Source organism: Cryphonectria parasitica (assembly GCF_011745365.1).
Source record: "Cryphonectria parasitica EP155 unplaced genomic scaffold M406scaffold_2, whole genome shotgun sequence".
NCBI classification, from domain to species: Eukaryota; Fungi; Ascomycota; class Sordariomycetes; order Diaporthales; family Cryphonectriaceae; genus Cryphonectria; species Cryphonectria parasitica.
Window position 1 is genome coordinate 2,428,720 of NW_024468910.1, and position 25,394 is coordinate 2,454,113.

The window sequence follows — 25,394 nt, forward strand, 5'->3', positions numbered from 1 at the left end:
TCCCTTGTCTTTTTGTCTTTTCAGCCAGCGATCTCGTATGTCTATATATTATTATTAGTACATGTACAATGCATCTTTGAACACTTTTGGTCATGGCCCCAGATCCTTTTCTCCCCAGCTCCATGTTCGATTCACCTAATTGGCTGGCTTGCGCCCAACCATAAGGTACATGGGTGTGAACAGGTTCAACCGCGCACCGGCAACGAGCCCATCAGCACCCTCGCTCAGCGCATTCGCCGTCTTCTGCGTGCCCTTGGGCGCGATGTGCAGTCTCTCCATCACGCCGGCGAACCCGTGCGTGAAGAATTGTCCCAGCTTGGTCATCCGGAAGATGGTGAACAGGTCGCCCATGGACTGCAGGTACTTCATCTCGCCAGACAGAGGCCAGTACCAGGGCATAGGGTCGGGCCGCTGCGCCAGGTCCTCGTGCTTGAGCAGCTCGAAGCCGGCAGCCCTCATGGCATCCAGTCCCTCCTGGATGGGAACCATGTTGGAGATACCGTTGCCAAGCTCGATGGCAAGGCGGATCTTGCGGTGCTCGGCGTTGCTGTTGTCGTAGTTATCCGTCATGAGCCACTCATACACGCCGAAGACGCCACCGGGCTTGAGCACACGGAAGATCTCGCTGTAGACACCCTCCAGCTTGGGAGCATGGACGGTAGCCTCAATGGCGTAGACGGCATCGAAGGTGTTGTCGGGGAAGGACATTTGCTGCAGGTAGTCAGCAGAGCCGGCCAGGGAGGCAGAAGAGGAAACAAAGAAGAGAAAAAAAAAGGGAAAGAAAAAAAATAAAAGAACTGGGGAAGAAGGGGTATTCTACCATGAAGTCGCCCTTGACATAGGTCAGCTGGCTGGAGAGCTTCTCCTTCGCCGCATAGGCTGTCGCACGGTCAATCTGGTAGTCGTTGTTGTTCAAACCGACAATGTTTGCGCCGGTGAACTTGGCGATCTCGCGCGCAGGTCCGCCCACACCACAGCCAACATCCAGGACGTTCATGCCCTCTTGAATGCCAATCTGGTGTGCCAGGTAGTGCTCATGACGGGCAATGGCCTGGTAGAATGGCTCGCCGAGGGAGAAGCGGCAGAAATGGAAGGACTGGCCCCATCCGTACTCGTAGATGTCGGTAGCAAGGTTATAGTAGCTGCGAGCAGAGAAGAGAGAAGGAATAGTCAGCTCCGTGTACTGGGAAATTCTTTTAAGAGTGTGGAAATACGTACTGTCTCGTCAGAGTAGCATACTCGTCAGTCCGCGCCTATACCAAAAGACGGTCAGTTCGATTCCACATTGGCTGCCCCCCGGTTCTGCGCGTGTGGGCGCGGCAGGATGGCAATGTATACAACCTACCTTGCGGTCGGCATCAGTCTCGTTCTCGGCTTTTTTGCCATCAAAGTGCTTGAAGTACTCGTCAAGGGCCGCCTGCTTGGCCTCAGGGTCCTTGAAGAGGATCGTCGCGATGCCATTGGCCTGGGCGGCAGTCTTGCCGTGCATGGCCTTGTTGAACGCGGCATCGCGCTCCTTGTTTTCTTGCTCCAGCTGAATCTTGCTGCCCATTTTTACGTGTTGAACGATGGAAACTTTGTAGAACGGAGTGGGCGGGAATCAATTGATTGGGAACGAAGACGGAGGAGGAAAGAACAAGACGACGAGGATGTAGTGCTGGCAAGACCACAAGTGGGTATGGTGACAATCTTAAACTTTTTAGCATATGAGCTGGCGCAACAGGGGGCGATCACAGGGGTAGCCAAATCTAAGTGTGGGGCAAAAAAATGGGCATGCGTACTAAGTAGTCGTACCCATGGGGCATTATCGGATGTGCACAACTTATCAGGCCCTGAACCCCTGAGATGGGACCCAACCATGCTACTAGTGGACATTTGTAGATGCTGTCTGTGTACCATGGCTTTCCAGAGACATTCCATACCTGTTTCCTGTAGAAAGAAGTCTGGCTTCAAGATCGCAGCAGGACGATCTGGACTCATCTTGAGATCAAGTTGCACACAGTACTTCATCAGAATTGTCATGGTGGTATTCCTCTGCTACTGATGATACTGCTGCTGCTGTTGGCAGTGTCAATCCCTCTGAATTAGAGAAACTATGATGTGCCTTCCCAATGGAAAGTCTGAGCCAGTATGGAATAGCTTGCTCATAACAGGATTGCCCCCCAGTCGGCCATCTACAAATGACTGGGAGAAGCAAAGCAGTACAAGGTTCGTTCGGAGACCCTGGATGGCTGAGGTAATCATTCGGCCTCCCTTGTGTGATAAGATAAGCCCGCTGCCTTCCGGGCTCTTTGCGCCACCACCCGAAAAAGTGCCCAGTCAACACTGCGAACCTTGGATGTCATTATCCTTCGAACATCAATCATCTACACCTGCAAAGCTCGCCCCACCCACGACAGCAAGCCCATCAACATCCATCTTTGATCCCATCCTCTCTGTCTCTCCTGAGTTGTGATATCAACTCACGCCCGCACCTGAAACCGAACAGATCGTACCGCCTCGACCCGACCGCCAATATGCCACCACAGATTAAACAGGACCTGAACCGCTCTGGTTGGGAGTCCACCGATTTTCCTTCCGTCTGCGAATCATGCCTACCCGAGAACCCCTATGTTAAAATGCTCAAGGAGGATTACGGCGCCGAGTGCAAGCTGTGCTCCCGTCCCTTCACCATTTTTAGCTGGTCCGCCGACCGCGCCCACGGCCGCAAGAAGCGCACGAGCATCTGTCTCACCTGCGCCCGCCTCAAGAACTGCTGCCAGAGCTGTATGCTGGACCTGTCATTCGGCCTCCCCATCGTCGTGCGCGACGCTGCGCTGAAGATGGTCGCGCCTGGCCCCCAGAGCGAGATCAACCGCGAGTTCTTTGCGCAGAACAACGAGAGGGCCATCGAGGAGGGGCGAGGGGGCGTCGAAGAGTACGAGAAAACAGACGAGAAGGCGAGGGAGCTGCTGAGGAAGCTGGCACAAAGCAAGCCGTACTTTCGTAAGGGCAGGACCATCGATGGGGATGGGCATCCAACAGGCGAGAGCTCCAGGAGCGCTACCGGGGGCAACGCTGCTGTCGGCGCAGGCATGGGAGGTGCGGGGCCGATCAGGACCAGAGACTCGAGGGCAGCTGGTGCGATGGGTGCGAGGTCTGGGGGCGGGGGAAGACCGGGTGGTTCGAGGAAAGGCGCGTTTCCTTCTACAGCACAACTTCCTCCTGGTCCCAAGGATTGGCAGCCCCCGTCGGACAAGAACATCATGTCGCTGTTTGTCACGGGCATCGAGGACGACCTGCCAGAGTACAAGATCCGGGACTTCTTCAAGGCGTTTGGCAAGTTGAAATCACTGGTTTGCTCCCACATGTCACACTGCGCTTTCATCAACTACGAGACAAGAGAGGCTGCCGAGAAGGCCTCCGAGGAGTGCAAGGGGAGGGCGGTTATCGCCGGCTGCCCCCTGCGCGTGCGATGGAGCCAGCCTAAGGTTGTGGGCACGATGAACCGGGAGGAGAGGCTAGAGATGCTGAGGGATGGTCGCTCAGCGTTCCCCCAACCTAGGAGACAACACGGTGGGCAGAGAGCAACAACCGAGGACGGCAGTGCGCAGCAGGAGGAGCCGGTGGCCGCCCCTCCCGGTGCTGTGGATATCAACTACGCCAGTCTGGCAGGCAATTGAGAGGTGTTGTTTCGTAAGACGCAAATTCTCTTCACATCGGCGTTTTGGGCGTTTGGAAAGGGGGCTGGCGACAGACCGATACCATACCATGCACAGCGAGAAGGTTCGGAGCATTTCAGGAAACATTCGGTGTCTCATTCAAGTCTTCAGAAGTCTTAAGCAGAGGGGTATCATTTCGTTGGGGGGGCAATTCTTCTCTAGCCATTGTAATCTTACAGTTAACCCGCCACGCCTTGTCGTGTCTCTTCCTATCCGTGAGTCCGTGTTGGAACCAGTGCATTTGCAAACGTTCACCAAGACATCATAAAACACCGATTCTCCAGGCAGCGGTCCTCCTTAGGCTGCTGGTCTTTCTTCGGCTTCCCTGGGACAAAGACATCCTTAGGTGTAGGTGATTCCTTGACCTCCATACCTCGCGGGAAAGGAGATCCTGCCTTCCAGCAGTTGTTGCGATCATGCGATACAATGCTTGTGTCTCAGCTCGAGCAACATCCGTCTCCGCTCGCAGCCTTCTTCATGCCCGCCAGAGTGATCGTGTCATTGTCACCGCGCTCGGTGTACTCGTGTATTCTCAGTTCTACGCACCACTTGTTGTTAGAATCTTGCCCTCCAATACCACACGAGATTTTTGACCATCGCCCTGTGTTCGGATCAAAGTCGTTCCATCTCTTGTACTCACTGTAGGTACTCCCATCACCCTGCTGGCTTCCCTGTACAACATTCGCCCTCAGAGCTTCCGCAACAGCCTCCGCATGCTGAATCGCAGGGGCGACAGCCGGGTCTGCCGGCTGCAGACTTGCCTTCTCCCGGAACATGGTGCGAGCCTGCAGCCGCGCGGCGGAGAGCACGCGCTCGTCGCCCTGGAAGGCTATGCGGGTTGCGCGCAGGATATTGCGGTAGGCGGCGAGGGCCATTGTGTGGAGGGACATGGAGGAGCTCTGCAGGAGTCTCGACGTACGTAGGCAGGAAGGAGGAAATAGCAGTCGTTCTAGGAGGGGAGAGAGATTTGTAGACTGCGGTCAAGGTTGATGTAGCGGCGAAGGAATCTTGTTATTTGGGTGTGTCCTGGTTGGATAAGAAGAAATATTTGAAATACGTAAGTATTCTAGCCTTCTAGAACATCACTGGATGGCGATCTTCGTGGCTTGGCGGCAGCTACTGATATCGTTCCCATTGGCCAGGCAAGCTGACTAAGACAGCCGCTCAAGTATATGAAGCAATCGAAGGCGACCACTGACGGAACACTCCACACCACCCCTGGAACTTGTTAGGCCAACTTCAGACTTTTGGTCGCTTGTTGACAACTTTGGACTATTTCTCGCAGTTGCGTACTGCCTGAATAAGTACAAATCGATTCTAAATTATTATAAAGGATTATGATGAACGAATTCTGCCCTACATGTCTGGATGGTTGGATATGGACGAGCCAGCACCAGTGAAAATATCTCTTGAAAGCAGAGAGACTGCATTTTCAATGGGACTAGATATGAGCATGGAGAGGTCTCCTCTGCAGAGGTTCAACTAGAGGCATCACACCAGCGGCGAACCTAGTGCCTCGTGGACATTTGCTTCCGAAGCCGAATTCGCATGTAGATTAGATTGTATCGATAAAATCTGATTTTGCGCACCACGGCGTCTTTCGTCGTGGATTGTCATGACTGCTTTCTCTCAGTCTCGAGTTCCCGTTGCACGTCCTGCCTTTCAAGGGCCGGCCTCATCTGTCCATTCCTGACCATGAAATCCTCCATCCGCGTGTTGACTCCAAGTACCAGACAAATGCTCACGATCGATTAATTGCAGCGACACTAGAAGGATCCGGATGCTCGGCAAGTCTCCTTATGCAGAGAGGTATACAGCGAACAGGCACGAATGCCGGGCTAATACTCATCTCCTGCTTGGCTCGATGCTTGGCGCTGCCAAATCAACCATGTTTTTGTCATGTCTTTATCCAAATTGCCTGCACACCAGTAAGTCCTTGAAACCTCCGTGTTCACGGTACCATAAACCTGTCTTGGATATTGATGGGCCCAGTCATCCAGGCCCAGTCCTATCCAGGCGTTGTATCTCGGACGAAGGGCACCGAAGGCATTCGTCACCCCTCAGACATCCGTCAGCCTCGTGACCCTCTACAGTCATGTTTACCGAAGAATTGTTGACAAAGCTCAAAGACTTCGGTGTCATGATAAGGATGAACCATGGCTTAAATCTGCTCGGGGACAGATGTCTGCTGATCGAATACTCTAGATAAAATCATGATGCCGGACCACTAATGCATATAGATGGCATGTGCTGACAGTGCTGTCTAGAGTGAAAAGTATTAGCCGCTGTATCATCCATACGGAAGCATTTCAACTTAAATTAATTTAGATGAGGTCCAACAAACCTACGGTCTTGTGCTTACTGTCCATGCTTAGGAGAGACAAACAGCAGCCTGGGGATTCAAGAATACTTAGCGCTCCTTCCGGATATGTATAAATCATTTCCTCCTAAGATTGTGCTTCTCGGCAAACCACTCTTCATGATTGCCAAGGCCTTTTGATTTGGAAGTCCTGTCCCTTCTGGGTTCCTTATAGATCTTCACATTTGATATCCTCTTGAGTATATCGCTCGCCAATCCATCCACTATGCGGCTGGACATCTTGGCTTCCATCCTCTCGGCGGCCTCCCTCGTCGTTGCTCATGGCGCAGTCACATCTTACGAGATCGGTGGCACGTAAGGAATTTTTTCCCCGCCGCAAGAACCACACGACTTACAATTCTACAGCACCTATCCAGGCTATACAGGTTACTCGCCATCAACCTCCCCGCCGACTATCGAGAGACAATGGCCCGACTATAACCCAATCCTGTCCGTCAGCGATCCAATGATGACCTGCAATGGCGGAACGTCAGCCGCTCTAAATGCCACCGTCGCTCCCGGCGAAAATGTTACCGCCATCTGGGCCCAGTGGACCCATCAGCAGGGCCCTGTCATGGTGTGGATGTACGACTGCGGCAGCGACTTCTCATCCTGCGACGGCAAGTCACAGAAGTGGTTCAAAATTGATCAGATGGGCATGACGGCGCCCCCCCTGACTGGCACGAGCTGGGGAACGGCCATTGTTGCAGCGGTGAGACTCAGTCCTCCCTACTCCTCCTCCTCCTCACATTCTCTCATACACTGCCGGATGTTCAAACCATGCCTTGTTGCTGCTAACGCGAGGGGGAAAATATGTCAGACCCTCAAGTGGACAAGCACCATCCCCACGAACCTGGCTCCGGGCAACTATCTCATCCGCCACGAGCTGCTGGCTATTCACCAAGCCAACACGCCCCAATTTTACCCCGAGTGCGCACAACTTGTCGTCACTGGAAGCGGAACAGCAGCCGCGCCCTCCAGCTTTCTATATTCGATTCCGGCTTATGCTTCGGCGACCGACCCAGGTATTGACGTGAGTCTCTCCTCGAATGATATTGCCGAGATGGTTCCAAGCTGACTTTTGTATTGCCTCCTCTTTTCCCGGTTCTAGATTGACATTTACACTAGCACTGCCACAACATACACAATTCCCGCTGGCGATGTGTACTCTGGATTTGAATTCTAGATAAGCAGACTCTCTGAGATCAGCTGTCTGACAGGACAGGAACAGAGTTTTTTGATGTGAAGATCACTGGGGAGCGACAGACAATCTTGAGACAATGCCGTATTACTTGCGTCTTTAATCCGCCCTCGCTGTCATATCTTAGCTGTATCGACGACTTTTTCATATGCTTAGTACTTTCCTTTTCTTATTATACATATGAGTGATGTGCACAATTTAGTATATCATCAAATCATGTGAATCCAGACAGTGGATTGTATTTTTTGAAATTCCGTGTCATACACCGTAATTATCACGAAGTATCTCCAGTCTTCAAGGTGCGGAACTCCTCGAGCGAAAAACCCATGTGTCAAATCGATGCTCCTTTGCCTGACCCTCAACCGCATGGTCAAATTGTCCGTTGTTCGTCCCCCAGTCGTTTTTGAGCCATCCAAGCCAGTAGACATAATTCTCCGCAACGATAGGCGTTTACAAATCCTTGTGACTTCCCTTATAGGTGGGGGAATCCAGCAAACTGCCGCTGCAAATCAGTAGAATGGTATTCGTAATAGTAGTCAGTTCCCTTCGTCAGATATTAGTCCGGGGTGTTAGTGCCAAGAGATCACCGGCAGTAGTGGAACGGCGCCTAGAAGGTTTGCGAGGATGTAGGTTGTTGACCTCGAGTCCTGCATGATATAGAGATGCTGGCCATTCAGAACGGTCACCGTTGCCTTATAGGTGATGGCGTCGGTTGTGACATTATGACATGATGATTCGAGGCCGAGGCTATATGATATATGAGTCTGTAGCGGGGGCTTGTAATCTTATGCTCAACTCTTGAGTGGGGCTCGCTGAGGGGAGGCTGTGAAATCAAAGGACTAGCTCGAAATAAGAGTATAGGGAAGATGAAGACTGATGGGGCCCGATACGCGCACTCATGAAGAACAGACAGACTCCTAAGCCTATGTCAGCTATCTGAGGGCTACTACGTCTGAGGAGAAGACCAGGCCAGACTCGAAAGTCAGCTATTGGCAATTGAATTCTGAATATTGCCGCTGAGTTCTCACATTTAGTTCTTGTGGTCTTCTTGGTGGTCGGCCCCATCGCTCACTACCTGGAACTATCCCAGCGCCTCGAGCCCGGGCAATGTTCTTCTTCAGCGGTCTTCTGGTAGCATTTCATGGACTTGAGACGTATGAATTGCATAAAATGCATGTGGGAGGTACGCTGACTGGGAACAACCCCGCCCCCCCCCCCCCCTACTGCGCGGGACAGAACACGTCTGAGCAGGAGCTGCCCAGTGATTAACTCCAATTAAAAGCACTGGATATCAGAGACGTTGTAGATTCTGATACATGGCGTACTCACTCTTACAGATCAAGCCCGACCCTGCACTCCTGCACCACCCTCCATTTCCTTCAAATAGACGTATTTATCCCATTCACTTTGGTCATGTGTTTTTCTACCCTGCATGCATTCTGTACATTTACTTTTACAAGTATTGGGTACAGGAAGGAATGGGGGAGAGGGGCTGGCCGAAGCGTGTAAGATGATTGGCCAGGGGTTTAAGGTCCGTACCGATAACCCCCTCCATGGTCTTTGGGGGCGTCCTCCGAAACGGACCCACAAGTGCCTCGGCACGATGTACATCTGATGAGTATGGCGATGGCGATGGACACGGATTGAAAGGGAATCGACGTTGGATATGCAGACGATCTACGTAAGTTGTGGCTGGTTGAGACTCCAGACGCATTTGCGTACTGTACCGAGTTTTGGCAGGTCCAAATTGGAGTTGGCCGAATTGCCGGGAACCAACCCCCCTTGGTGGTCGACCAGCAGCGCATGACACCGTCTTGGTGTAATGTTGGCCAGATGTCTCATGAAAATATCCGAGCAAGGCATCGTGATGTTCAGTCAAGTGAGAGTGTGAGCAGCCGTTTTAGGGAAGGGGCAGTTTTGAGGACAACAAGTCTCAAATGGCCACGAGCGTCGCCGGAGTCCACGGGACACGAACCCGTGACAGCTTCCCAGGGCAATCTAGGGCCTGCAGCATAAGCGGACACGGCATAATACTACAACATGCAGATGCACTCCACTGAAGGTTCACCGTACAATAAACCAGCACATTCTTCAGTTCTCTCTGGTTTGGGCAGGGTATGTTGTCAGGGAGGCAGACAGGGCAGCTCGTCTAAAGTAAGGTTTCTTCCTTCTTTCTATTCTTTTATAAAAGTTAGAAACTGGGCAGTCCCGACCGCTTGGAATGGACAAGGGGCAAATGCAGTCAATTTCGCGATCATTGCGACTCTGGCTGCCAGGGAGATTGCCCTCTAGTGGATTCGACATTGACTAGACCCCACCGTAATTGGGCCTGGAGCCACCTGGGAGCGGCTGACTGATGGAAACCGACAGCGGCTCATTTTAAGTCAGGGTCTCTGTCCAATAACTTGGCAGTTGGCACGCCTGAGTGCTTTCGATCCGTGTCCACGCCACCCTTGGCACCTGTCGCCTGCATGGGGGGCGGACCTGTCGCAGGTACACTGCCAGGGTTCTATTGTACAGTGGGTCACCCTGCACTACTGTATGCACTATGGTAGTTGGTCCAGTGGTACTATGTACTGTAGTACTGTACTACAGTAGTAGGTAGTACTGCGTACATATGTCTACAGGCTGCTGGGAATCCTGCTGCATCGTGCATCTCCCGCCTTCCGAGCTCCTCACCAGGAACTCTAGATGCTTTTTAGTACATAGTACATACTACGTATGTACAGTAGTATGATAAAGTGCTAATTAGCACATGTGCTAACCAGCCTCGCTTGCCCGGCCCTCCTCCTGCTCATCGCTTTTCCATCTTCTCTGATTCCCAACTCCACCTTCTCTCTTTGCGCTGCTCCAGGGCGTCTCTTTTCCTCAGTTACCATCGTCCAGGTCAGAGCCCTGACCTCGCCTCTCCTTTTCCCTCCACATTAATCTCACCAGCCTTTCAACTTTCTCGCCTGTCCCCCTCAAGCCTCGAAGCCGCGCAGGTTACACACCCCTAACAATACAGAGACTTGCTGCACCCTGGACGGCGATCGACCTGGTCTGCTTGCACGCAACCTTGCAACAGCCCATTGCACCCAATTCGACCTGAAACTCGCTCATTCCGTCAAGAAGCCACATAGATTGTCATCATCTACGAATACCGACATCCATTGCCGTCGAACTACCACTGACAAGACGAGGAGAACATATCTGGTTCCACTCCTCTGCGCGCGCCCCCTTCTTCACATTGTACAGCAGTGTGCAAACCTATAGCTGCAGTTCTCCCTACTCCGCCCCCGCGCACTACGAATCTTCCGATACGAAACACTTCCGGTTGTCGCTCACGTTGCCTTGGTCTTACACCTTTTTAAACACCCTACGTGTCTCTGTCATCGCCCTACTGCTGTTCCGGCCCGAGCCTGAGACACGGTCATTTTACACACGCGAGTAACACACCCGAGCCCTACACTGCAGCTAATTTGCCGGCCCACGCTATCATTCCTCTGCTTCGCGGTCGCCGCCACAACCCCCTTCACCCCGACACCGCGCGCATCAATTGCCCTCGCCTCGGCTCACGATAGAGTCGACATCCCTCCGGAGCCGCATCTCCGTATCCTTTACCGAACGCACCCGTCGCTTCCGAGAACGATCGCATTCTCGATCCCGGATACGCCGGCGCTCGCCCGACATCATGCCTTGTGGACTTGGTGGAAGCAAGACCGTCCAACGCAAGCTCGTCTTGCTGTAAGTCGATGATAAGCCTTAGGGGTGACTGAAGAGGAGGATGATGCAGCAGGGCGGCAGGATTGACGAGGACAATTGGCTGACAACGTCGTCGAATAATTAGGGGCGATGGTGCCTGTGGCAAGACTTCGTTGCTAAATGTCTTTACGAGAGGGTGTGTATCTTCCTGGGCGCTCCCTAGCCGTCGCCTTTAACGAACCTCCCTCGTACAAGAGGACAACCAAGACGTGCGGCTTACATTGTTCTCGCGCAGCTATTTCCCAACGGTCTACGAGCCAACCGTCTTCGAGAATTACGTGCATGGTGCGTGCTACCACCGCGGACTACCGTCCACGTATCGAATCATTGTCATAGCAGGCTATCAGAACTGACTGAAGTGATCCAGACATCTTCGTCGACAATGTCCACATAGAACTGTCCCTGTGGGACACTGCGGGTCAAGAAGAGTTCGATAGATTGCGCAGCTTATCTTATGGTTCGTTACTATCTTGCGATATGGATATGGGAGCCTCTTGTGGCACGGGGCTTTGCTTACTAACACTTGCCTGGTAGACGATACGGACTTGATCATGCTCTGTTATAGCGTCGACAGCAAAGACAGCCTGGAAAACGTTGAGAGCAAGTGGGTGGGCGAGATTGCCGACAACTGCCCCGGGGTTAAGCTCGTACTGGTGGCGCTGAAGTGCGACCTGCGCGAGGGATCGGAGGACGAGGAAGAGGCGCCCGCCGCCACCACCGACGGCGCAGACGGACAGAGGGAAAAGAAGCCCATGATCGGGTATGAGCAAGGCCTGGAGGTGGCCAGGAGGATTAATGCCCTGCGGTACCTCGAGTGCTCGGCCATGCGCAATCGCGGCGTCAACGAGGCCTTTACGGAAGCCGCTCGTGTTGCGCTCAGCGTCAAAAAGGACAAGGAGGATAACAAGTGTGTCGTGATGTGAGCGGACGGCCTTATCGCGCCATCTCGCCGGCCTGCACCTGACGAGGGCGGACTCTGCAAACTCGGACGCCCGCGACGAATCACACCCTATCTCCGCGGACCCATCGCGCGGCGTCGGTGTCGGCGTCTTCACCTCTGCACCGTCTAACTCTCTCTCTCTTCCCCTTACACGACTGCATCTCACGACCGCATCCGATGGAGCCCTTTTTTTCTACTGTACAAATTAATATAATGTCCAAGCATACACGAGGCGCTTCACGGCCGACCTGCCGAAGGCGGCATCTCAGTGGAGGGCAGGGGAGACTTGGGAGGCGACGTCCAAAGACTACCTGTTTGGCCTCAGTGGCCGTCACGACTCTCAAACTACTGCGCCCTTTCTATTCTTTCAGGTGCATACTGTTTCAAATCCCTGGTCTTCTACTTTGGTTTCTTGTTGTTTTTGTTTTTGATCGTTATGGCGGGCGAGATGGGCGGGGACCGGACGGGCGGATGGAATTTCGCTTGCAGTTTCTTTTTCTGTTATTTTTTTTTTTTTTTTGTCTCGGTTCTGTTTTTGTGTAGACAACTCGGAGAAGCGTGGCGAAGCCTGGTCACATGGCCTCACAGGAGGTTCTTGAACATCATCTTTCATACAATCACCCTAAAATGAGGTCTCTGTCCTTACATGGAACCCAAGCCTTAAAAAGATGCACAAATCTTTGACTTGAAAAGAATCGAAATGATTTTGTGTGCAACGAAAAGAGAAGGAAGGAGGAGGGGAGAGAAGGAAAGAAAAGGAAACGATCTGGTGTTGACTTGGTCCCATCCATGGTAAGTGACTACTGCCGCCAGAAGCCAGGCTGCAGGTGATAACCAGAGAGATGGGTTAATAAGGCTGCAGCATGTCACTTTTAGTACATACGACCATAGGTAGTGGAGAACTTGGGATCCCGTCTGCTCTCCCCTAAATAAGCCACTAACCGCTCTCTTAGATCTCGTCTCTCCTCGGATTGTAAAATTGCTGTTCGTCGGCCGATTCTTGTGGCTCCGTAGACGGTCAGAATCCGTTGCGGTTACGTATGCGGCCGAACTTGTTGGCCATACAGACTTGGCGGGCCGGCCCATGCTAAGTGTCAGCCGCCTACATATGCAGAACCGATACCGCCTCCCAATCATATTTTGGAGCATGCCTCAAACTACATCATCAATAAATCAAGCCGGGCCTTGCGGGCACAGGAATCCTTCCGCATCTACGCCAACGAATCTATTGACGATTTTGACAAGAGGTACTGTCGCACCGAGGATATGTCGATGGTAAACGCGTGGGACGCGTGGGAGCAGTATGTCTACCTATCTACCACGGGTATAGAGCATGTTCCAAATACTGATGGGGCAGCTTTGCGTGACTAGCTTTTTTTTTTTATCAACGTGCTGCCTATAGCCGATCCGGCTGGTATCTGGTATGGCATGTGTCACAGTGACGCCAATGCGAAACGGCTGTGCCAGACGTTCCTTCGGGATTTTGTCGAAAGCTCTGTCACATACCGGCCGACACTTACATCGGAGTGTTGGGAGCCGGTCCGGACGCTCACGACAGCTAAGACTGTGCAGGGTACAGCGGGGACGAGAGTATTTGACCTTGGCAGCGTGAATCCAGAGAACACGGTACAGTTCCTCGCAAACCTGCAGCGCAAGGCGGGTCTGATTACCATGCCGCTGCATGAGCAGTTTGACTTGATCATCGCCTCCGATGTTGGTACGCGCCAAACCTCTTACTCGGGGCCAGTCCTTCGAGCTGACAGCAGCAAGCATCTTTTTTGTAATCGCAATATTCCTAGAGGGATGGCCCCACGAGGACTGGCCGGTACCATGCTCAACGATTGAAGGGCCCGAAATTCGGGAGGAAAGGAAATATCAGCTTCGGCAACAGATTAACGTGGAACTTGAACGACGTCAAGTACATGAACGGAGTGCCAGCTGTCATTCGTGCTGGCCATCGACTATACTCCAACTTTCTCGCAAAAGCTGATAGGGATCAAGCATAAATCCTGCACCTGCAGACGACCAGGAGGCCTTGCTAATGTGCCATGCAGCCGCCAGCAGAAGTAGCGTGATTTCAGAGCCCGTAATTGAATACTGAACACTAGCCTCCCGAAGTCGGCGCTTAAAAGTAGCCGCTGCTAGTGTGCTTGGCACACGTTGCCCTGATGCGATGCCGCACTCCACCATCAGCGATGACCAACGTTTGAACTCCGCTTTGCTTTCCAAGGTCGAAGTTGTATACATACCCACGCGTATCGCCTCGACCACAGCTACATTGAAGCCCACCATGGCTAAGAGACCACGCGTGAGCCAAACGCAGGACAGCCCGCCCACGAAGAAGGCCCGGACTTCCTGCAATTCCTCCTTGACGCGTCGCGCTCTTCGAAAGCTTCAACGACCGAACGTACGGCAGCCCGTATGCCAAGCACCTCAGCAGACCCGTGGATTTGAGGTATCGGACCTGCGTCGCTACGCAAGGAACGGAGGGCCAGATCTAACATCTCTTCGAGGAGTACGGATCCTACAGCCCTGCATGTGGAATGTCACCATCTAACGCGAAAGCATAGTTTCCCCCACCGAACACTCGCAAGATGGCAGCCTCGGGCTCGTCATTCTCGAAGCAGCAGTCCAAGCGCACGTTGACCGATGACACGAGCGTATATAGCAAGAGGTTCTCTGCTACTGATTCCACATTCGAGCGAATACTGGTGAGACACAATATCTTCTCCGACGGTCATGGCTATCATGAGCATGTTCCCATCGTACAGCATGCCAACTCAGCCGAAATCCGGCAAAGACTATTAGCATCCAGAGCAAGTCTTTCGCCGTCCCGGCGCGATGAGTCTGAGTACAAACGCTTCAAAGAAGCCAATACAATTGCGCTGTCGGAGTCCAAGGTGATGAGCTGCGTCGTGCCTTTTTTTACTGGCCAAGGTTCTGGAACTCCAATCGCAAGCCAGGAGAATCTTGTCTTCAACAACCTTACTTCCCTTACCAACAGGGCTACTGTCGATCCAAAACCTGATATGTACGATGGGGCTACCTTCACACAAGTCCACGCCCAAGTACAAGATGATCTTGATTCGTTGATCGTTCCAACCAAGCATGTATACGCACCTATTGCCCCAAACTATTTCTTTGAAGCCAAATCATCACTTGGGCTACCGCACGAAGGCAAGCAGCAAATCACATACGATATAGCGGCAGGGACCCGGGCAATGAATGCGCTCCAGAACTACAGAGAGGTATCAACAGCACCGTATGATGGAAATGCTTATACTCTTGGAGCAACTTACCATGGGTCGGGGATGCTCAAAATCTATGCAGGACATATGCACCCTGGGCAAATGGGACCAGAGACACACGTCACCCAGGTCAAAGGATTCGACATAACCGATGATGCTGACGCCTATTTCAAAGGTGTGGCAGCTTTCCGAAATGCGCGCGAACTTGCACACGAGTTTCGCAACGATTTGGTCGAGTCTGCAAATTCGAGGGCGCAAGCTGCGGAATACCAACCGCAAGTTTTGCAAGATGTGGTGGAGGGCGAAGACGAGGACGAGGACGAGGATGTAAATGGTGATGGAGATGAACCCACTACAATGACATGGCCGTCGGTAGTCTCGAGCCCAGCAGCGAGAGCTCCGTCTTCGAGGACGCGGACGAGCACGATCCGATCAACAAAACCTAACACCCGTTCTAAGCGTGGACGTTCATCATCACCCCCAAAGCGGAGGACAAGGTCGCATGCAGGGAAACGACCATAAGTGCTTTGTACTCGGTCTGTGAGCTTGTCTGTGAAGTAACGAGTGACTGTTCCTGTGCATGACACGAGAATTGGGTTCCATTGCCGATATCGCTTTAAGGCGAATGGATTCGGTAGTAGCAAATGTAGCACTAGATAAGAATTACTTTACCATGCCCAAAGATGTCGGCCAGGGCCAGGCATATAACAGTACGGCGAGCTGACGTGCCGGATGTGGGCTGGCCTGGAAGCAGAAGCTTCACAGCAGGGTTACCGGCAACCAGTGCCGTCAAATGTTCTCACTTGACAGTAAGACTTTCTAGTGTTCAACTTACTTGACAGTAATACTTTGATCCACAGCACAACTTACTGGACACAAATACAATTATCATGCTAGTAAGCATAAAGCTGTATCAAAGAGTGACCAGTTACAGATTTTGTAATGCTATTATATTGATAGTAAGTTGGGCGAGGCTTACGGCAGGCTGTTAGCAACACCGTAAATCACCAGGCAGTTTAGTTATTCTTGCTCAATAATAAGTATTAACAGGTTCAAAATAACATAGCAGTCACCGAAATTTGGGAGAGGGGGGGGGGGGTATCTCTAGTAGGGTGATTGAAGGTAACGGGGGCTAGAGGCGGACGGTGGGCGGACGGTGTTCGGCTGTCAGACCGTTCCGTAGGCCGGGGCGTCAGTATCTAGGTTCCTCAACACCACGCCGCAGGGCTCCAAGATCGTCAGAAAACCAGGGCAAGAAATCAAAAGCGAAAACGCCATAACCGCCGGATTAGTAGTTAAGTGATGACCATTAGCGAATACCCGGTGTTATATGTTTTTGTTTTTGCTTTTGGTTCTTTTGTTCTCTGTGAGTCTGTCTACCTCACTCTCCCCTGTAATAGAAACAATTATTCCGTTTACTTTTTCTGAAGGCAGTGATTCTTCCTGCAAAGTGTCAACAATACGCCGTCAAGCATCAACAACGCTGGGTTTCTCCAAACCTGGTGCAACATTACGCCAAGAAAGTAACCGCTGCTGTCTTTGATTTTCTTATTTATCTTTTGTCCAAGTTCTAGACCTGGGTCATCCTCTTTTTTCTTTCTTTTTTTCTTTTCACACTCTTTCCGCCAGCATACGATTCCTGACAGAGATCTACGTTCCCCCATCGCCCTCCGACTTTCGCAGGGCCCAGCTACTAATCTAGACGACAATTCCTGACTAAAGGCCGTCTGCCATTCGCCGGCTAAGCCTGAAGTGACCGGGCCGCACGCGGCTGTCGGGATGGCGTCAGCGGCCTAAGGAAAACTCTATGGAGGACTGCCTGACTGACTAATAACAACCAATGCATTCACAGGGTGCATCTCTCTGCCTCCCTCCCTCTACAGCATATGGTCATACTGGGTGAGAAAAAAGGACAAGAAGGCATTCATTTTATACGGGGGTGCTGGTGGGAATGTCATTTTCATTCTTAATTTTTTTTCCCCCCCCTCTCTCTCTCCCTTGTCTTGTTCATGAACTTTTGCCTGCCCTCTATTTATTTTCTCGTGATACCCTCACTTTCTCTCCGTTGTTCGTCCCCAAAGCTGGACGTCTACGATGCCAGTGGCGTCGTGTACTACTATCTCTTTTACTACTACGACAACTACATCTTCCTGAATTATACCCCATATATAGAAGCAGTAGGAAGGAAGGAGGGCAGTCTCCTCCTCCTCCATCTCATCTCGTTCCCAGCACATGATGGCCACACCTTCATATCATACTTCCCTCCTTACAGCGACAGACTGCCGCTCCCATGTGCACCTCATCATCGGCAGCAACTCTTTAGCCGGCAAACGTTGCGAGCAGTCTCTCGCCACAGGTGCGAGGCCTATCCTCGTTGCCCCTGATCCCGAGTCCTCCTCAGCGCAGCCCATTCACTATGGCCTCACCAAGGCCATCGAGTCGTCTCAGGTGACCTGGCTCCGCCAGCCCTTCACGCCTGAGTTGCTCTTCTCCCTCGGCCGCGAGGAGGTCGGTCGTGTGGTCGACGCCGTGTTCATCACGTCCACCAACACCACCACCAGTAATGCCGGCGTGCCCAGCAGCGACTCAACAGGTGGACACGAGAAAGAGGCAGCAGGTTTATCTGCACAAGAGATTTCGACCCTCTGCAGGCGCAATCGCATCCCCGTCAATGTTGTTGATTCCTCCCGGCTGAGCAGCTTCTCCATCCTTTCCACCCACACCGACGGCCCGCTGCAGATCGGCATCACGACCAACGGACGGGGCTGTCACCTCGCCAGCAGGATCCGGCGTGAGGTTGCCGCCTCTCTCCCGGCTGGCCTGGGTGCGGGCTGCGCCAGGCTGGGCGAGGTGAGGCGGCGGGTGCAGGAGGAGGACCATCTCCTCCACGAGGCCCTGGCGAACGGCGGGGGTGTTGGCGGCCTCGGCGCAGGGGACGAGGAGGAAGGGCTGGACCAGTCTGCGAGCTTCAACCACCTCATCACCGAGGAGGACCTCGACGCCGCCAAGGGCAGGCGCATGAGGTGGCTGGCCCAGGTGTGCGAGTATTGGCCGCTGCGGAGGCTCGCGTCCATCAGCGACGAGGACGTCGACGTGGTATTGCAGTCGTACCCGGGCACCGCGGGCTCATCTGCCATCGCGAGCATTGGCCGTGGTGACGAACAATATGGCGGTGGCGCAGGGCGAAGTAGCCATAGGGGCGGCAGGATTATCCTCGCCGGCTCGGGACCTGGGCATCCTGACCTACTCACCCGTGCGACGCACAAGGCGATCCAGTCGGCGGATCTGATCCTCGCCGACAAGCTGGTCCCCGCCGGCGTGCTGGATCTGATCCCTCGGCGAACACCTGTGTCTATCGCGAGAAAGTTCCCTGGCAACGCGGACCAGGCGCAGGAGGAGCTCCTCGAGCAGGCATTGGCTGGTCTCAAGGCGGGCAAGACAGTCCTACGGCTCAAGCAGGGTGATCCTTTTATTTATGGCCGTGGCGGTGAAGAGGTCGATTACTTCAGACGAAAAGGGTGGGGGGACAAGGTCATCGTGTTGCCGGGGATCACGAGCGCACTGAGTGCACCGCTGTTCGCTGCCGTCCCGCCGACGCAGAGGGACGTCGCAGACCAGGTACTCATCTGCACCGGCACTGGCAAGAAGGGAAAGCCGCCCGCTCCGCCCGAGTACGTGTCGAGTCGTACGTGTGTGTTTTTGATGGCGCTGCACCGCATCACGGGCCTTGTGGCAGAGCTGACGACACACTTGCCCACGGAGCTTGGCCAGGAGCGCACCAGCAGCGGCAGAGACGCATCATCATCGTCAGAAGGAGCAGAACAGCCAGGGGCACCGCCCCCGCCAGAGCAGGCTGAGGCAGACACGCAGTCCAGAACAGCAAATCGCACCCTCTGGCCCCTCGACACCCCCTGTGCCGTCATCGAGCGCGCCTCGTGCCCAGACCAGCGCGTCATTCGTACAACGCTGCAGTTCGTCGCCGAGGCGATCGAGCAGGAAGGGAGCAGGCCGCCAGGCTTGTTGGTCGTTGGCAGGGCGTGCGAGGTGCTGTACACGCCTGAGAAGGGGCGGGCCTGGACCGTCGAGGAAGGGTTTGGGGGGCTGGAGGTCGAGGACGGGGGGGCTGTGAGCGCTGCCCTGGGCAGCCTGGCAGCTTTGGCATAGGACTGGGCTGCTGAATGGGGAACAACTTTGCAAGTCGACCTGCCCTTTTCGGGGCTTACTGTTTCACAGTTGAACAGTGAAGGGAACGCGGGGGAAGGGCAGAAATGAAATAAAATTAAAGCCACATCATCAAGGAAAGAAGATGTTAATTAGACTAATGGCTATAACGGGGGAGCGCCTCTTCTTGCACCCATGACAATTGCTCGCACAAGTATTCTCCTCAAAAACAAACCCCTACCTATTCTACAGATTGCTATGGAGAATCACACACCCCCTGGATATCTAGGAACCCATTCCAGAGTCGGAGCAGCGGAGTTCAGGTGACGAGAGTAAAGCCTGCCTCCTCCATCCCCAATTCGGTAGCCGTCCTGTGCTTCTCGTGCAGGAACTCAAGTTGTGGTTGTGGAAAGATGGACAGTAATGAGCTCCCTGTCATGAGTTCTCGGCCAACTCACCAAGAAAGTGCCAGAGCCCCCCCCCCCCCCCAGTTTGTCCCGGGAATATCTGATCAGAGACAGACCTGTGATGTATCTCTCGGTGCCTCTACGGGACAAGGTACGTGCTTCGCACGACCACACCCTATGATAATGGGTACTTTGGACTGCACTGAGGATGCGGGCCTCATATTCTCTGTAGCGTATTTGTATCCAAGTACGAATCATGACAAGGTTCTGCGTTCCGTTTGCGCGCATGGAGGACCACCACGCCAACGATCAGAACGACGTCGTTTTGGTCTTGAATCAGGAAACATTATCTATGCAGGAATCTCGGAAGAGATTGAAAGCCTTGAGTATCTCTCGCAGAGCCCATTGGTTGACTACATGGAGCCCACCCCTCCAGTACGACGATAACACGGCGGCTGCGAACGCAACATCGTTACACACCAAGGCACAGGGAACTATTCTCCCCCGTCCCAAACTCCTCTCGCATACGACCCGACAACATTGCGTTCATGATGGACGCACACGACGGCGTTTGTTCGAGATTTGTCTTTGTGATGTTTCAGCTACAGGCTCGCCTGGTAACCGGCCGTTATTCAAAGTCACACGACCAGTCAGCAAGCGTAACTATTCACACCAGTTCCTGGCCCGCCGGCCTCATTGTGGACGCCAGGTCCGCCTCTTAGTTTGGTACGTTTTGGTGAATACAAGAAAAGGAAGGAAAGACCAACAAAAGAAAAAGAAAAGAAAGTAAAACAACCGGTTGCAAAACCAGAAAAACCGCCGTCAGTAAGCCAAACAAGCAAGAGAAGTTGCCTCCCATCCACTCTTGTCTTTCAGCTACTGCTCTACTGGAATTCATGCCAATCCAACGAATAGATTCGAAACGCTATCCATGCGCACGCAATATGTATGTGTAACGCCCCCCTTTGCGCTGCTCTCAAAAAGCTCCGCTTGCAGCACACCATGTACCCACAAACGAGTGAAAAACTGTGTGCTGCTTGTTGCTATTTGGTATTGTGACAATAAAAAACCCAGTTCCTATCTTTGTCCGCGCGGTGGTGGTTTAAGAAGGTAGTTCAGGGTGAGGATGACCGCATTTCCTCAAACAAAATTGCTGCCCCCCAACATCTATTTCGACAACATCATGATGTGCATGCTGCCTTGTGAAACAATGGCCCCTAAACTTATGTCTCTGCAGCCATCGGACTGCCGGCGGGGCTGACAGAATCCATAGGCGGGGCATGCAGTGCAGGTTTCTCGGCCGTCGCCGGCTGGAGTCCCTGTCGCTTGCGCTCCAGTACATCACTGACCCAGGCCGCGACCTCTTCGTCGCCCGCACCCTCGCTGCTGATGTTGAGTTGCCTCGCGGCGGCATCGGCCAGATCATTTTCAGTTGCCTCCGACTCGGCCTCGGCCTCTTCGGTGATGGTCTCGGGGTTGCCGAGGGATTTAATCCAAGGGTGCTGTAGAAGCATGGGGTATGTGTGACGCTTCTTGGGGTTCTTGTTCAGACATGACTTCACAAAGTCGCGGGCTAGTGCGGAGTAGCCTTCAGTGGGTAAAATTGGCGGTTCGCCCTCGACGATGGCCTGCAAAGAGCGCGGATGTTAGATCGGACCATATACCTCCTATTTTGTTCCCTCTCACGTGCCTCCGGAAATACGGATAATCCAATGAAAGAAAGCCACTTACGTTGAGCTGACCAAAGATAGTCGAGCAGATCTCTGGTGGGTAAGGGTATTTGCCCATCGCACACTCAATGATCGTCAGACCCAAACTCCAGATATCACTCTGGACGCTGTAGGTGCCGTCCGCCCCAGTTGCTATGCCTCCGCCAGAGATGCGCTCTGGGGCCATGTAGCTCTGACAGCCGATAGTCGTCTTCGCAATACTGGCCACCAGGTTGCCACTCACGCCAAAGTCACATATCTTGACCTGGCCTCTGGTGTTGACAAGAATATTCGTAGGTTTCACATCTCGATGGATGATCTTGTGCTCGTCCTTCAATGACTTGAGCCCCATGATCGTGCTGTAGGTGATCTTGCGTAGCACATGTTCTGGAATACCGCCAGCATAGATCTTATCGATGGAGCCGCCGTCCATGTATTCGATGCACATATACACGGCACCTTCCTGGAAGAAAGCACCGTAGAAGTCGATTATGTACGGGGAAGAACACTCATGGAGAATGACCAGCTCCTTGAGGATCGTCGTAAATTTGGCCTCGTCCAGCTCTAACCTGATCTCCTTCATTGCCATGACCCGGCCTGTTGTGCCGTCTGGGCGGGCGCCCTGGGGGGATAGCGGTGAGCTCTCATCTGCCGACGAATCGTCCTGTCGAGAGGACAACTTGAAGCCGCCGAGACCTTGGCCAAACCGGGGAATCTTTGGTCGAGCGTGGCGGACCTTGTACACCGTGCCATAATTGCCCTTGCCCAGCTCCTCCATGATGTCAATCTCATCCAATGAGATCTTGAAGGTTGCTCCACTGGCAAAGTTGACTCCGGTCTTGGTGATAGTCGCTGCCCCTTCAAAAGTGATCCAGCCCTTTTGCGTGTCGACGAATTTCTTGTACTCATCCATCTTAGAGCCCATCCCTGAGTTATTCGCATTCGGACCGCCCATGCCAGCACCTCCGTTGATGTCGGACAGCTTGGGTGTCGCGGCAGGCGATGGACTGCCCGGGAAACCACCAAGGTTCATCTTCCTCCGCTCACTGAGGCCAGGCTTCCTCCCAGCCAAACCAGGCACGACAGGCGCGGACCGGGGAAGGTTTTGAGGAGGCGGCCGTGACAGGCCACCCATACCGCCCGGCAGCTTCAGGCCGCCGGGTAGACCCCCTGGGAAACCTCCCGCCATGGGCGAGCCAGAGCCACCCGACATTGGCGATCCACTATGCTGTGTGTTGAGGCTAGGACGAGGAAGACCAGCCCGCTCGGCCTGTAGTGCTCGTGCCTTGGCCATCAGGTCCATGGGCAGGGTGCTTGCCGCGGGGGGCCGCCGGGCCGTCGTCAGGATGCCTGTCACGCTGGAGCTTGGACTCATACTAGCGTTCTGAGGAGCCGAGACGGTCCGTAACGAAGGTACCCGGCGGGGAAGATCTTTCGAGGAGGGAGAGGGGGCATCGAAGGGGGGGCCTGGAGGATCTAGCGGAGTGCTGGCTTCAGAGGAGTCGTCGGCTTCGGAGCCGGGCGAGGCGGGGTTGCTCTCGATCTGTTCGTCCGGCGTGGCCGGGACGGAATCTGGGGAATCTGGCATGGTGGGCGGGTTTGGAGGATTTTTGTGTGTGTTTGTGAAAACAATCTTGTGCTCGGCTATCTTGAAAGGTGATGCATGTGAGCTGATTGCTCGATGGGTTACTGATGTTGAGGTCGAAGTATGCTTGTAATCAGATGCTCTGATGACCCAGTGTGTGGGTGTCTTGGGACGGTAGCAAACGGTGGAAAGGCAAGTCGGATGATAAACCAAAGGCTAGAAAAAGGTGGATGTCATCAGATGAAAGGCAGCCCTAGGACCAACCCAGAGATCAATGTGGTGAAGAAGGAGAAGGATGAGGAGGGGGAGGAGGTAAGAGCTTTCTCTCTCTCTCTCTCTCTCCTTTCCTGTCTCAGTCTCTTGAAGAAAAGTCGTTAGTGTGATTCGTTGGGCATTTGGAGTTGCAAACCGTTGAGACGACGAAGCATGAGGCAAACAATCCAAGCAGGTGCAGATCAGATCATACTCACTCCAGGTCGGGCAACTAATAATGAAATTAGGCGAGATTCCTTCTTGAGGAACCGGTATTTTATGATGACGAGGTCGGGAGAGAAGAGTGTGGGAGAGGGAAGGTCGTTAGATGCTGAGGTTGGTAATATGCAGGAGGAGTCGGGAAGTTGAGAGAGCGAGATAGCTACTTTGGTGCAGAGTCTGTTGCGTCAGAAGCTATGTGTATGGATGATACGTGCCTTGATTAGCGACCTTGGGGTTTCCTTAGGACAGAGGAAGCGTTTTGGGAGCTGATAATGCGATAACAGGTTGAAATTCCCTCGATAATGCAATTTCACACGTGTCTGCCCAATCGGAATGCGGATTAGCGTGAGGTGCTACCCCTCCATGGCCCCTGTTTTCTCCAGAGGCTTCTCCAAGGCATTCAGTTCCACTCTCGAGCATCTGGATCAATCAGAAGCAGCTGTCTGGGCCACATCCAGATGGCAAGCCTAATTTGACGGGACCTGCTCCGTCTGATTACTATGATTACGTAGGACAGCTGCGCCCAGTGACACTCGACATGCAGGCTGAAGAATCATCATGGTCAGATGTCACGGCAGTTTTCATCGTCTCATGGCAGCTCGACGGCGAGGCCATTGTCGATCCTTCTCGAGGGTCGGGGGTTCCTTGGGGGCAAAACAGCTCACTCCTGCAGAGCAACGTCATGAGCCGAAGGGCTGGTTATGCAGGGATATTTGTCGTAATTTTCTTGACCAAGACTGGCTGGGAAAGGAAACTGATGGAGAACGAAAAATGGCGGCGGGACAGACGCGAATGTCGAAATTCGAGCAATATGAGAAGACATGGCATTTCTGGCCCCACTATGATGATGACGTCTGTTTCTGCTGAACCGTGGTTCGCAGCAGGGGCTCTCCACCCAGCACCAAAACATACCATACCATAATACCTCGTGCAAGCTCATGCTCATTGGTGGTGTATTGCCCATTGGGAGCGGGCCTGGTACATACACAACAGAGAATCGCACCTCTGGAATTTTGACGTCGCCAAAAGCCTTTGGGTGCCAAGAACACACCTCGCCTCTCACGAAAGATCTCCCGCCCTCATTTCCCCTCTCGGCCATCTGAAACGTACGATGGGCAGTCCCAAATTGGCATGCGAGATGAAACATATACATGGTGTTGTCATGCAGTATAGCACGTCTTTGGGGGCACAACATGTGTTCCATACCTGGCAAAACAAGGCTTTGCTCTGCTCTGCTCGGTCAAGCCGACTTCAATGTATTACAGCACAGTTGTCAAGGGACATAGGTAAATCTGCATCGTGAATCAGCCTGTCCGAGCTGAGTCTGTTATGGTTGTTATGACGGACTGGGTTATCGACTGATCGGCCTTTGCCACAGCAGCTGTGCGATCTTCAAAGTTGGTCTGGGAAGATTAGGCGATGAATAGCCCTGCATGACTATATTTGAATTTGAATCCGAACCCCTCTAGTCGCTCTGGTTTGCCGGCTAGCTAGCCAATTATGCAGGTGTCGAGGCTGAGTACCAGCTTTTTCCTTCCTTTTCCCGTCGTCTCCTCTTTTCTTTTCTCTTTTCTTCATTCTTTTCTTCTTCTTTCTAGCCTGATGTCCAGATGGCTGCTTGAGTTGGAATCCGGTTTGTCGCCTCTCGGAGTATTTACTAGCGCCTCTCGCTCATCTCTGGTACCCCAAGGAGCGTGCAGCATGCCAAGGTGACCAGAAGGACGTTGTTAAGAGAGGTTCATTGAGGCATCGCTTGGGGCTTCAAGCGGGCGGCGGACCATTAGATTCGGACCGAGCGAAGACGATTTAGAACAGAGAGCGACTATGGTGCTCATGGCATCCCTGGTCTTGGTCCGTAATTGTAA

The 25,394-nt window shown here is 53.2% G+C and overlaps 8 protein-coding genes across 8 annotated transcripts; 5 read left to right on the forward strand and 3 right to left on the reverse strand.

Annotated features, from left to right (window-relative positions):
* Positions 1-135: 135 nt before the first annotated feature.
* M406DRAFT_250943 (putative DELTA(24)-sterol C-methyltransferase) lies at positions 136-1,552 on the reverse strand (the record flags this gene model as incomplete). The annotated part of the gene is made up of 4 exons (XM_040916731.1): positions 136-711; positions 821-1,142; positions 1,219-1,253; positions 1,346-1,552. 4 exons carry the CDS (start codon positions 1,550-1,552, stop codon positions 136-138), a joined length of 1,140 nt encoding a protein of 379 aa, XP_040779565.1.
* Positions 1,553-2,359: 807 nt separating this feature from the next.
* Positions 2,360-3,890, forward strand: M406DRAFT_273038 (uncharacterized protein). Its single transcript, XM_040918166.1, has one exon. It carries the CDS (start codon positions 2,517-2,519, stop codon positions 3,660-3,662), a length of 1,146 nt encoding a protein of 381 aa, XP_040779566.1. The 5' UTR covers positions 2,360-2,516; the 3' UTR covers positions 3,663-3,890.
* Positions 3,891-4,138: 248 nt separating this feature from the next.
* M406DRAFT_251321 (uncharacterized protein) lies at positions 4,139-4,576 on the reverse strand (the record flags this gene model as incomplete). The annotated part of the gene is made up of 2 exons (XM_040916757.1): positions 4,139-4,239; positions 4,342-4,576. 2 exons carry the CDS (start codon positions 4,574-4,576, stop codon positions 4,139-4,141), a joined length of 336 nt encoding a protein of 111 aa, XP_040779567.1.
* Positions 4,577-6,286: 1,710 nt separating this feature from the next.
* M406DRAFT_337013 (family 61 glycoside hydrolase) lies at positions 6,287-7,246 on the forward strand (the record flags this gene model as incomplete). The annotated part of the gene is made up of 4 exons (XM_040921205.1): positions 6,287-6,375; positions 6,427-6,772; positions 6,881-7,093; positions 7,172-7,246. The coding sequence occupies 4 exons, from the start codon at positions 6,287-6,289 to the stop codon at positions 7,244-7,246; spliced, it is 723 nt and encodes a 240-aa protein (XP_040779568.1).
* A 3,688-nt stretch (positions 7,247-10,934) lies between these two features.
* M406DRAFT_273042 (uncharacterized protein) lies at positions 10,935-12,872 on the forward strand (the record flags this gene model as incomplete). The annotated part of the gene is made up of 5 exons (XM_040918167.1): positions 10,935-10,987; positions 11,091-11,141; positions 11,241-11,290; positions 11,373-11,462; positions 11,540-12,872. 5 exons carry the CDS (start codon positions 10,935-10,937, stop codon positions 11,926-11,928), a joined length of 633 nt encoding a protein of 210 aa, XP_040779569.1. The 3' UTR covers positions 11,929-12,872.
* A 1,531-nt stretch (positions 12,873-14,403) lies between these two features.
* M406DRAFT_221876 (uncharacterized protein) lies at positions 14,404-15,448 on the forward strand (the record flags this gene model as incomplete). Its single annotated transcript, XM_040915608.1, has 2 exons — positions 14,404-14,490; positions 14,582-15,448. Coding segments are annotated over 2 exons (954 nt in total), but the record flags the coding sequence as incomplete, so codon positions are not given.
* Positions 15,449-17,096: 1,648 nt separating this feature from the next.
* Positions 17,097-19,549, forward strand: M406DRAFT_81857 (uncharacterized protein). Its single transcript, XM_040926020.1, has 2 exons — positions 17,097-17,764; positions 17,828-19,549. The coding sequence occupies exons 1-2, from the start codon at positions 17,426-17,428 to the stop codon at positions 19,355-19,357; spliced, it is 1,869 nt and encodes a 622-aa protein (XP_040779571.1). The 5' UTR covers positions 17,097-17,425; the 3' UTR covers positions 19,358-19,549.
* Positions 19,550-20,659: 1,110 nt separating this feature from the next.
* Positions 20,660-23,070, reverse strand: M406DRAFT_320923 (mitogen activated protein kinase). Its single transcript, XM_040919454.1, has 2 exons — positions 21,493-23,070; positions 20,660-21,389 (listed from the first exon to the last, which is right to left on the reverse strand). Exons 1-2 carry the CDS (start codon positions 23,056-23,058, stop codon positions 20,985-20,987), a joined length of 1,971 nt encoding a protein of 656 aa, XP_040779572.1. The 5' UTR covers positions 23,059-23,070; the 3' UTR covers positions 20,660-20,984.
* Between the last annotated feature and the right edge of the window lie 2,324 nt (positions 23,071-25,394).

Excerpts from the sequence above, each read along its gene's own strand:
- M406DRAFT_273038 (XM_040918166.1), top strand. The coding sequence starts at position 2,517 with ATGCCACCACAGATTAAACAGGACCTGAACCGCTCTGGTTGGGAGTCC.
- M406DRAFT_81857 (XM_040926020.1), top strand. The coding sequence starts at position 17,426 with ATGATGGCCACACCTTCATATCATACTTCCCTCCTTACAGCGACAGAC. Across the intron at positions 17,765-17,827 it reads CCACCACCAGTAATGCCGGC|ATTTCGACCCTCTGCAGGCG; the intron begins GTGCCCAGCAGC and ends TCTGCACAAGAG.
- M406DRAFT_320923 (XM_040919454.1), bottom strand. The coding sequence starts at position 23,058 with ATGCCAGATTCCCCAGATTCCGTCCCGGCCACGCCGGACGAACAGATC. Across the intron at positions 21,390-21,492 it reads CTATCTTTGGTCAGCTCAAC|GCCATCGTCGAGGGCGAACC; the intron begins GTAAGTGGCTTT and ends CGCTCTTTGCAG.